Raw genomic sequence first — 12,548 nt, 5'->3', positions numbered from 1 at the left:
ATTTCATTCTTATATAACAGCAATTATTCTATCCTTGGATCAACAAGTTATTATGGTAAAGCCACCCATATCTCTCAAGAAAGAAGTCAGTCTGGAAGCTGGAGAGAAGATGAACTTGTATGATATGTAACTTAAGTTCCAGTAGATGAAAAAAATGTCAAAGCTGAACAATCTGAATCACAATAAGCAGCAGCATGAGATATTTGTGGGGTTTTGATTAAAGCAAACATTTTTCAAGAACGATGAAAAGTACAGACTCAATCTAATCCAATGCTTGAAATGTAAAGGTTCTTTTTATTTGCATCACTGAAGCCCCAGAAGACACTGTACACAAACAACAAATATTCATTTTTTTCAAAAACATATATTGCACAGCTAGTAGATGCAATACCAGAATGCTGGTACCCCTAGCATAAGTTTTCTATTTTAAATAGCTGTTTTGGACTATGCTATTCAGAATAACTCCAACCGAAGGTTCAAAACCATCGTCTGTGTACATAACTGGTCTGAAAGTGTTTCAACAATGTGAGAAAAAACACAGGCACTTAAGATTATTAGTGCACCAGAAGTTATAGGCCACAATTGCATGACTATGAACAGTTCAGTACCAATAACGACAAACTAAACAAGAAGGTCTTCCACTGATCAAATATAGAAACAAGAACTGCTCGCAAAGCACTGATAAGAAAACCAATCTCAAAACAGTAATCAAAGGGTATGTTTAGACATTTCATAAAAATAATTGCTGCAAAGCCTAATGTAACACAATACAAATCCTATTTCATTCAAAAGGTGTAAAGTGTCCAAATTCAAAAGCCCAAATTTCTCTTCTCCCCCCTCCAAAACACCATTACATGCAGTCCATTAAAATCTAAATGTGCAAAAAGTTATAAACCACCTTCAGGAGCACATCAAAAATAGGCTGACTATTCAAAATATTATTTTAGTGGAAATTTTACAGCACCATATACTTAGAATTCCAAGGGAGTTCAGAATTCTTGTTCTCGTTAACAATTCAGTTGACATTGTTGATCCTAAAGAACAGAAGAAACTTTTTTTGTGCATTTCCTGGCATCTGAAAATCATGGAGAGAAACAATTCTCATATATGCCTAAAACCTTACTGTAGTTCATAATAAAAACAGCAACATTTGTTGGCAATAAGTTTTCCACAATATAGCAATAACTGTAAATTTAGTTTGCCAAATTAGGGATGAAAAGTTGCTGGTACCTTACTTATTTGCAGAAGTATTTTTCTTTTTTGTCTTTGCTTTTTTCTTTTAAATCGTGCAGCTTGGCCCCTCTCTAGTAAGTGACTTACTATCAGGCTTTGAGAAAATGCATAAGGTCCATTTCTGACCCTCAGCTGAAAGGCAATATACAAACATTACACACACACACACACACATATATATACACGTGTGTACATACACACACACACACATACATATATATAAAAATCAGTGTTCTGTTTTCTTTGTTCTTTTTTCCTATAATTTTCTTTGGTTAAATGTCCGAGCAAGGAAATTAGAGGACCGAACAAATGGATCATTCTCCAAACACTTCCATTCTTACACATCACTAACTGGAAGGCTTGCATCATCCAGATCCACAAGGCCAGGATCCTGTTCCTGAGTGCCATTTTTACTTTGGGCTTCTGATAAGCCCTGTTCAGTCACTTTGGAAGCTGGTTCTCTTGGAGCGACAACCTGGATCTTGTAGTTCCCTGGCTTGGCCTTGGTAAAAGATTCGTGAAATCCTCGCTTCTCCAAGGCAGGGTATTTGGAGTTAAGGTTTGGGACCAGAGGGCTGCTGTGAGAGGCTGTGGAATGTGAGGTGGCTGCTGCTGGGCTGGCAGAACGGAAAGCATGGTTGGATTCTGAAGAAGACTCGGAATGCTCCTGGAAAAGAAGAGCACGCATCAGATGAAATCTTTAGCGTCCCATGAGAAAGATGCAATTTCAGATTTTGCTCCCGGAGAAGGAAAAAAATAAATCAAAGACAGAAAATACACAAAGCAAAGTGTCAGCCACAGCAGTAGGAAGCAGGTGCTTTCCCAAGGCAGTGTATTATTAAAAGTGAGCTCACAGCAGTATGCGACAGCAAGAATTTCTTCATTTGAAGAAATCAAGTTTCTCAAATCAAGCTCAGCAGCTCTTTAGACTTTCAAATATAGTCTAGCAGACTGAATCTTTTCATTTTACTGTGTTAAGTAACCTTTTGAAGATATGTACTTTAAAGTCTATTGAAAATGACATCTTTAAGAGAAAAAGGTATTTGAACCTATTTGCATACAATAGGCACTCACATCTTAAATGCTGAAGTAATGCATTTTACTCTTGCCTCTTCTTGGAAAACTATCTGCTTTAATTTATTCCAAAGACGGAATAAACATAGGAATTATTTTGTGCTATCAAGACTATATAACAGTTTCCAAAATTAACGGACACTCAAAAGAAATTGATCTTTCAAATTTAAAGCTATTCCTTCTATTTGTCAAGTTAATTTCTTATAAACGTTTATTGTTGGTAAATAACATTCTATTGACCTTTACATAATTTTTTTTGTTAACTTGGAACTGTGAAAATATTCTTCCGTCATTTACTTATTGACAGAAACAAGTTATCAGACTACCTCAGTGTGATTCAGATGTTTAAAACACAGGCACAGAGTACCATTTTAGATAATCCTGGGATATCCTTCCTGGCCTACAGCTGTATCTCCAGAACAGAAAATGTCTCTCAGATTCTGCATCACATCCATCAGTTCTGTGAGGATGTCTCAAATACCTAGAGACATGTAAAACAGCATAGGAGCCTTCTGTTAAGTGATCTGATCAAAATGAAGTGCAATGATACACTGCATACTTCACTCCACGTGCATTAGGAGCTGCAGCTGCTGCCACTCCTGCCATCACCAGTGTTAGTACATGAACTAAAGGAATCTGTGAAGCCATGTGTGTACACAAATCAAGTCAAATTTCAAATAAATGTATTAGCAAAACCACCATCACAGATGTGTCCAAGATGCAAATATGCATCCTACATGGAATATATATAATTTTTTTTCATAGCAGTTTCCCAGGTCTCTTTTAGCATGCTATGACATCAATTTATAAGTTAAATCATAATGGATTCTACCAAATAATCTTACATTTCTTTTTTTGAACTAATATTATTGGTGAAGTAGTTAAGCATCTTTACTTGGACTTCAATTTTGTGTTCAGGTTCAAATTCCATGAAGTATTTTATATTATTTATAGTTCTGCATTTCATTCCTGGCTTGATACTCCACTTTAGGAAAAAAGTTTACTTTAAGAGCTTACATGATACAGTGATTTTCCTACTGTTCTTATCTTATTAATAATTTTATTTGAACAAATAGGACAAAAGGGAAGTTTCGAAAAGATTTCTGTAATAAACTTCTTGCTAAATCCAACCAAAGGATACTCATATTTTACCACCTACACTGACTAATTTCACAGTTAAGACACTATGCTGCTTTATTACTCCTAGGTGTATTGCTTTGAACAGCGTACTGATCATATATTATAATGCTTCTACATTTGGACTAAAAATTTCATGCAGAGACTTATAAGCCATGCAAATCAGGCTACAATATTATCCTTCCAATTATTAGAGTTACAACGTGCATTTTTGTGTGCACGCATCTGTATTAGTTTGTGGGTAGCTTAATTTTGCTTTTGCACAGTTTCAAAAAAATGTAAAGTAAATGGAAATATGAACTCTCATGCAAATTAAAGTTTTAATATTTTCCTTTTTAAATGATATTACTTTAAAGCATAATCTATATTTAAACATTATAAAGAAGTACAAATACATCTTTTTGCCATTTTTAAATTCCAATTATTTTAAGAGTAAGAACCAACAGTGCAAGCCTATAAATAGATGATATAATTTATGAGTTAGTTTTCAATAATGGTAATGGCAACAGGTAGCAATATTTAGTTTTTTAGAGTGCAAATTAGTCTCTAGTCCTAGCCCTCTGTTAAGAAGGCAAGATTACATGAGAGCCCACATACGTGCTGCATTCACCAGTTCTTGATGTATACCTCTGTATACAAGGATTCGACAGCCTTCTGGCCTGCCGCATCTGGAACACAGTGCAAAGCTAAGATTAGAGTAACCTATACTTGGGGAAAGAAGAAAGAAGAGGAAAAAAGAAAGAAGTGATGCAGACAGTAATAGCTAGATTGCTCAGTTAGCCCCACCAAAAAAAACAAAAACAAACAAAAAAACACACACACACACAGAGAAAATAATTACCTGTATATTTTCCTACCCCCAAAAGAAATAAAATTTATGATAGGAAGTTTTATTTAAAAGCATGAAGCAGCTCTCAGCTGCAAAATAGAACTGAAAGTTTAGATCAAACTAACAGAAACACAACATCAATGTATGTCTGTATTAAAAAGCCAGATTCAAGTTACTGGATTTCAGATTATGGGGGGTAGTGATATATCCAGCTATTATAAAACATTCCATTAGCCAGAAAGTGAAAACCAGACCTTGCAGCATCTGAACTGAAAAGTATTCCAGTTGTTAAATCTGCACATACTTAGAGCCACTGTGACACTACAGTAACCTTCAGCACAAAAATAGAATAATTTGTGAAGAGCAATGAATGTCTAATGTGGCTTTAATACAACTATATATATGAAATGCTGGCATCCACATGCTTCACAAATACTATGATCTGTCACAGACACAGCACTTCAGTTCAGTAATGCTAGATGGTGTTCACACAGTTTCCAACAGCAAGAACTAATTCATGCGAGCAGATAATCCCTTCAGAAATAATCTATTTTAAATTTGAATCTGTATCTGTATGTATAATGAACTATCAATAGTAGAGAATGGCAATTTAGTAGCAAGAGCTCTTAAAAAAAAAAAGAGTCAAGAAACTGTCATTTTAGTGTAAAACTCAGCAATTAGCAAAAACACCTCGCAAGAATTAGGTTAAATTTTACTTCTAAAACTAGTAGCAGCTTAGTGACAAAGATCATACTGAACTAGGAAGAATTTCTCAGTTAGCATTTGCATTATCTGTATATTTAAGAAAATACAGTATACGCACAGATAAGATTAAGTACTCATTTTAAAATGCAAAATATTCTATGCCCATCCAATCTGTATGAAAGTCCATGCAAAGATGACAGGTTACTACAGGACAGGATGGAGGACAGATGAACATAAAAAAAACACTGGAATTTTATGTGCATAAACAAATGTCCACTAATCACATTTTCTCTAAGGCTCAGAATAACATACAGAAGCTGCTGATCTTCCAGGTCCCCGCTGTGCTACAATGGCACCAGAGATTGCTTTTATCCAACTGTGCATGTCTTCTGGACTGTCCGCCTGGATCAAACAATATGAATTATTATATTCAAGATCATTGTATAACTCAACTTTTTTTTTTTTTTTTTTTTTACCAGTATCCTGACCATCTGCATAAAAACATGATGAAAGCCTTACCCTATGTAAGGAGTCCATTATTTAAAGCTATCAGGACTTGTATTTTTTAAATGCAGACATTTCTTAAATGCTTACCCTGAATTTTCTATTGTTTTATATGCATATACTTCTATAAAATAACATTTATACTATTTATATACTCCATAAAACTCAAATTTTGCTTATTTTGACAGAAGGTTTGCTGACACCTCTTAACAAATTTTGGCCAATGATGTAACTTCTGTAGTTTTCACATCCAGTGTTGCTCTTTACTTCTATGAGATAATTACTGAAGAGTTACGGTAAAATTAAAATAAGTTTATGTCAGGGGGTTAGCTGTACATTTACTTAAAACAACAATAACAAAGATACAACAGATTAAAAGTGAACACCAAGGGTGTACATATCTGTGACAGACGGATAAAAAGCTAAAGTTGTGTCTTAATTAGTTGTATAACACGTCACTTAATTCTATTCAGCAGTAGAAGAGCTGCCATAAGACAGCTCATAACTCAGCATCTGGTCTCACTGCCTGTAGTAAATGGTGTAAGCCTTTTTGATCCTACAAGAGAAACTCAGCAATTATTTCTTCCTCCAGAAATATGAGAAACAATACTACAAGCATCACATTCCCACACACCTAAAAAGCAAGCCTTTTTTGTGATTGGCATTATAACAGAACATTTAGAAGGCAACACTGAATGGATGCACTGAATAAAGGTGCATATGGATACATATCACCAACACATTTTTAGATGGCAACTGAAATCCAGAGTGCTGCTGTGCTTTTTAGTAGACATTTTAAAAAGGCAGTTGCTAATTTGAATCTGAGAACTAACTGTAAATAAAAATTTAGTAGTTCAAAATTTTTTTATATATTGAGCTATTACTACAAAATTTGAAATGAATGCCAACAAAATACTAGTAAGTATTAGGATTTATTACATTCATACACTACCAACATAACTTCCTTGCTGTTATGTGGAAAATTTCTTACATGCATCATCTTTTTCTGAAATATAATGAAATTGCATTCTCTCCAAAAACCACTGTATATTTAAATACAATTTTAAAAGCAAAATGGTTGTGCTGCTTTGCTTTGGATATGGTAATCTCTTGGTTTTGCCCAAAGTTTAAAAAGGAAAAGCATTACCTGTACATAAAAGGTTCGAGAAGTTGTTACAATTTCAAAGAGATTGTCTCTCATCATTATATCACTGTAAATGAAACACATCAATAATACTTAAATAGCAAATTCAACTTTCCCACTGTATTTAAAAAAATATTCTAGGAAGTGTAGAAAACTAGAGCATTTGTTACCTTTGCATTCTCTACCACACTCTACCAATCAAAAAGCACAAAAATACATACAAGATACCATTTGATATGCCTGTTCAAATCTGAGCATCTGTCAATAGGAAGGTCGCAGAAAATGGTCGTCATACAAAGCAGCCTCCAAAGATAAATTTTAACATAATATGGATGGCAAGTGCTTGATTTTTTTAAAAAAATGAACTAATAAAGCACTTCACAGATAAAATTAAAGTTACGAATTCACTCAGTATATTGCCACTTAGTCAAAGGGAAACAGAAGGAAGAACATACTCATCTCAACTTAAGACATCTAACAGAAGTGCTTGAGGAAGATAATGTCATCTAAAGGCTTACAGAATATTTATTAGGAGTACACAGACTCCTAAAATTGCTGCCTCAAATCAGGCAGTGCCTGTGCTTCTCTCTGCAATTAAGGACTTCAGGACACTTCTTTGTTCCACCCCTCGTCTAATATATTTACACTCTACAAAAGGGTTACTGCATGTTGTAAGTTTGGAACACACAGTAACGCAGAACACTCAGATCAGTTTATGCACAAGATTACCTGTTGCCCTGTAAATAATATGCATAAGTCAACTAAAGTTATTAAAAAGCTCTCCACTGTTTCCAAAGAGCAGTCTAGCCATGACAAAGCCATGCACACAACACTCCCATGTAATTGCACCAGTATTTCTTTCTCCTCACCTTTGTTTACATTCCTGAACTTTATGGACCTCTTTAAGTGGTATAACCCTGAGAGGTTCCTTCTCCTGGTGGGGAGGAAGAAGAGAGAAAAGAAAAAAGGAAAAAAAAAAAAAGAAAAAGAGTAAAATTACTTCAGCAGAGTGTATCTAACAAGTAGAGCACAGTCAGAAAGTCAAAGGTCAGGACCAATGATAGTAGCAGCACTATATAAATGACACTTTCAAGGCAGTCACTTATACAGAAGGTGATGTCAACCAAGGTTTGCTTTTCTTGCACAAGTATTTCATCTTATCATAATGGAGACAACCCCTGACCTCTTCCCCTAACCAGATCAGAAAACCGAATCTGGCCCCTAGCAACTAATTTCAGTAGGACTGTCATTACGTTCATTTACAATGAAATGCTACAATACAAGATGCTTTGTTAATTGTACTGCATGACACAACTTTAAACAAGAAGATGAATTGTATCCTATATTCAGTACAAGAAAAAAAAGAAATACACACACACCCACACAATTGTACCAAAACCTGTAAAAGAGTAAGTATTCTTAAAGCATCTGAATATTCTGTTACTGTTACAAAAATGAGATAAATGTTATAATTCTGTCAGTTTCACACAATGTTGTTAGAATTATGTCAGATTCACACTGGGGGTAGATATTCAAGCAGAAGTGCTTTTATTTTTGCCACGACAAAATAATGTCATATATAGTTTGGTTTTTTTTAAACAACCACTAAAAGTCTTTGCACTACCATTTTCATGTGGCTGTTGCATGAAAAAGTCTTATTTTACCCCCAAATATGTTCTCTTTAAGCAGTGTTATTATGGAGTACTTCAGTTTGCTTCAGTTTGTAGACAAAAGCAAATTTGTCAGCTCTGGAATAACCACCTTCCCTAAATTAAAATTTGCATTAATGTACCTAAGAAATTTTTGCTATTAGAGCAAATAGTGAATGTCACTCAAATATAACAATCCTCAAATATCAATTTTCATTTGGTAATTTGTCTCTATAGTTGATTGAAGGTGCAGATTTTAAAACTCAACATTTTCAGTTATTATTCCCCTTTTCTTAGGTTCACAGATCCATTACAGTAAATTTTCAAAGTAACAGTAAACAGTAATCTTTCTTGGAATACAAGCACGCAATACAGGGAAGGCAACAAAACTGAACATTCTGGGAAAGTCACAGGCTTGTCTAGCAGACCTCAGCTCAGAAGTTAGTTTTCCTGGTCAGATGTTGCCTGCACTTCACTACGTTCCATCTGAAGATAGAGACACACTCTTCCTCAAATTGAAGGGAGAGGATCCTTGAGAGAAAAATCAGAATCTATGGATTTTTAATTGGAAGAACAGAAAACATGATGTATTTCCACAGATGCAAATTAGTAACATCTGAAGATATTCAGTAAGACTCATTTGAACTACCAGTGCCCAGGTTGGCTCTCCTCTCAAGACAACAAACTAACTTCAAGCAAAAGCCATACTTGACTGAAGATCGTAACTCTTGGGAACTGAACTCTAATGGAAAGAAACCTTCCAGAACTGGAAGAAATCTGATGCTACACTAGGTGAATAAGGCCTCTGCACAATAGCCTTCTTAGCCAGAAAGGCATAACAAACAATTGCTACTGAACTTTGATCTTATCTTTGTATTATTCTTATTAGGAACAGGAGAATATTAGGGAAACAGAGACCCCACACATCGCTGAAAGAGATCATTCACCACCTTAAATCTTCAGAAGAGAGCACTTTACCCTTTTTGTATTTGTAGGGGATAACCATCTGTCCATCACACTTTCACTTAAGTTGTTGCCTGATGTTTTCTTCTTCTTGGTGTGCCACACTCAGTGAAAGTTTTACTCTTTCTAGGATAGATTAAATGTTTCTCCAATATGTGTTTGAGACAGGGCAGATCCTAATTTTTCACAAGAACTACGTGAAACTCCATGATTGTAATTATGTTTGCTAACCATGGAATTCCTCAGTTAACCATTACGGTCCAAAAAGACAACATGTTATCTCTTCAGTACTTACTTCCCTGAAGAGAAGAGGGATGACTCTCTTAAATAAAAAAAAAAAAATTAAATAACCCCCTCCCCCCCCCCCACACACACAAACACACACACTGAGGAAGAAAAAAAAAAAAAAAAACTGATTTCAGACAAATTTGTGAAGCAGGATCTACTTCCCTGCTGTCAACATTAACTCAGACTTCTTTCTTTATGTACAGATTTTCTGGTTTAGTAAGTGTTAGATACCTTCTTGGAGAAAACAGACTGCCTCCAGTACCAGCCACTTAGTTTTAAATTAAGCTTGAAGACCCTTAACATTTAGTCAAAATTGGTCAAAAGGTTCAAAAGTGATGAATGGGGAAGAAAGAAGTTGAAACAGAGAAACAAACTGTATAAACCTCACTTCTGAACAGCAGAGCTCTTCACCTCCCTTGTTGGTCCTGGTGAAGTGAAGGCAGTGTGGGGAAAGACCCCACAGGAAAAACAAACAAACAAACAAAAACCCCCCAAAACACAGCCACACACCATAATCCTAGCATTAAAAATTGCAAAAACACTCAGGTTACAGTTATGTCTCTCCACATAATGATCAGCTCTTCCTAGAACATAACTAATTATATGTGAGTACTAACTAATATAAGATACTAATATAAAATCAGAATGATTATAGAATATATTCCATTGTTATTCTTCAGTGCCCTACTAACAGATTCCCAGAGTGAAGACTGAAATCAGAGAGCTAACATCCATCCTTATTAACTTTTTGTTCTTCCCTATCATGAAAAAATATAGTAGCACAGAATTAACAGAGTTTCAGGAGCAGCACAGCACATTTTTAAAAAGACAAGTAAGTATACTTCTTCACATTTACTTCCAAGTATCTTTTGAAAGCAACACATATTTGGAAACATACCAGTTCAGACTTGAAATAGCCTATTGTGTTTTCATCTAACTGAAAGTATCTTCTCTTCCAGTTCTTCATCTGTTAAAGGAGAGGAGGAAGGGGGGGGGAAGATTTTATAGATGGATAGATAAATCACACAAGACTGCATAATTATTATTATTTTATTTATTTATTTAAGAAAAATGCAACAATTTTAACTTCTGGAAGCTACTGTTTTCTATTTTACTATATTTTTCCATCAACCTCTACTGAAATTGTAGCAACTGACGAACACAAGTATCCTTTACAAAATGTCAGACAGCATATTAAATGTCTCTGGATCTTGTTTTTAAATGAAGACATGGAACATTACAAAAATAAGCTTCATAATCTCAGATTAAATGGATCTGAAAACTCAAAGCATGCATATCTTGCTTAATCTGAACTGTCTGCTCCTTCTTTTAGTTTATTTAGTAAGGTATGCCGTAAGTCGTTCTACTTGTGTTAGCTGGTCTCACAAGTTATACAATTCCTCCTCCTACCCACACAAAAATTAGCTTTTTCTAAATATTTCAAAGATTTAAGCAGCACGCAGACATTGAACTTCTGTTTTAATTCAGATGGCTTACGACAAAAGTAAGGATTTCTACATAACTGTAGAAGAGCAGACTCCTTAGCTGCATGCACTAATCATAATCTAAAAATCCATGTGCAGATAACATTCTTCTCCAAAAAATCTTCAGCAACATAAAGCTTATCCTCCAGTAATATGTATGTATGTCCGTATTACTGCGCTTTATGACTTACAGTTTTTAGTTTTATCTTTAGCCACCCTTAACATTTTCAATTGTGTTAAAGCTCCTGGTAATTATGTTTTGTTTTGTTTTTTAAAGCATCTACTTGGTTAGTACAAATACCATTTTAGGACCTTTGATCTTGATGAATGAAACTCATTGATCTCAAATACTTACCACTGCTCCTTGTTTAACACAGTAGCCAGCTTTGATAATAGCATTATCTGGGGGATGTTTAGCAGTAAAATAAGGAAGGTGACTTTGTGACCGTTTCAAATAATTTCTATCACCCCCTTCACTGCACTCATTGACTTCTTCTTTCTAGATAAAAGCAGGAAAGTTCAGAAAATTCTCAAGTTTTTCTAAAGGTTAAAGAATAACCATACTGCTATTCAGGAAATAAATTCATTATCCCATGCCCACAAATCCCATTTCTAACTTGTTTAAAAGGATAAAATATTTCAATTGATTTTTAGAGGCAACTAATGAGATTCTCTGCAAGGGCTCTGGCTGAGTATATGCAAGGTCCATCTTAAAATTATGGTAAGAAAAAACACTGAATATTCTAGAATAATACTAACAAACAGACACTCAAACTGAAGAACTTTACAGACCTAGAAACAGAGTACTTGCGTGTTTTTATTTCAAACCGATAACAGGACTTAAAGGCAAAATATTAGAGGTGGTTATGGCAGTAAAAAACAATTTCTAGGGCCATACAACACAACAGAAGTCACTAGTCTTTCTAATGCAATTCATGTTCACACATGCCACTATGTCACACAGAACTACGTATCTTCCTGTAATCTAGTATTACTGAAGCTTTGAGCATTTCTTTCCTTTGAAAGCAAATGCATACACTGAATTTGGTATGCCATTTTTAACTACCATGGGCTGCTGAAAGACTTATTTTTCTTCTACCTGCTGCAAAACAAGAATAAGTAGCACCAGACAATTTCCATCAATTTTACCAAAACAAGACCAGTCATACTGTCTCAAATCTAAGGTCCATCTAACCGCTTTGTCACCAACAGTAACCATAAGCATACATCTCGAGAAGAAGAAACACAGCAAACATGACATTTTCTCCTCGTATTTATTCACCCTCCAACTATCTTCAGTTCAGAGAACTTCCTGAGCCAGATAATTTTATGTATTTATCAACACTGCATGGATTCTTCTTCCATGAGCATGTCAAGCCTCCTGAACTCAGGAAAATTTTTTGTATCCATGCCATCTTTTGGGAAGGAGTTCCTCACATTTACTACTCCCTGAATGAGGAACTCCATCCCTGTTTCACCTGGTTACCACTAGCTTTAATAGTCCATAGTTCTTGTACTGGAAGAGAAGGTTTATCAGT

The 12,548-nt window shown here is 34.9% G+C and overlaps 1 protein-coding gene across 4 annotated transcripts in view; it reads right to left on the bottom strand.

The window, feature by feature from the left end:
• Positions 1-274: 274 nt before the first annotated feature.
• Positions 275-12,548, bottom strand: part of PLEKHA1 (pleckstrin homology domain containing A1) — a 36,013-nt gene continuing 23,739 nt past the window's right edge. For 2 of the 4 annotated variants that reach the window (XM_067300342.1, XM_067300343.1), the window contains exons 7-12: positions 11,366-11,509; positions 10,425-10,493; positions 7,496-7,560; positions 6,630-6,693; positions 5,291-5,380; positions 275-1,900 (exon numbers count right to left, since the gene is read on the bottom strand). In XM_067300342.1, coding sequence (XP_067156443.1) covers positions 1,571-1,900; positions 5,291-5,380; positions 6,630-6,693; positions 7,496-7,560; positions 10,425-10,493; positions 11,366-11,509 — 762 coding nt within the window. In that variant the 3' untranslated portion in view covers positions 275-1,570. Of the gene's footprint in view, positions 1,901-4,041; positions 4,113-5,290; positions 5,381-6,629; positions 6,694-7,495; positions 7,561-10,424; positions 10,494-11,365; positions 11,510-12,548 lie in introns of all 4 variants that reach the window. The other 2 variants (XM_067300344.1, XM_067300345.1) reach the window with 2 other exon arrangements.

This window comes from Apteryx mantelli, chromosome 7, assembly GCF_036417845.1.
Source record: "Apteryx mantelli isolate bAptMan1 chromosome 7, bAptMan1.hap1, whole genome shotgun sequence".
In the NCBI taxonomy this organism is placed as follows: Eukaryota; Metazoa; Chordata; class Aves; order Apterygiformes; family Apterygidae; genus Apteryx; species Apteryx mantelli.
This window is presented reverse-complemented; position numbering and strand designations above follow the sequence as displayed.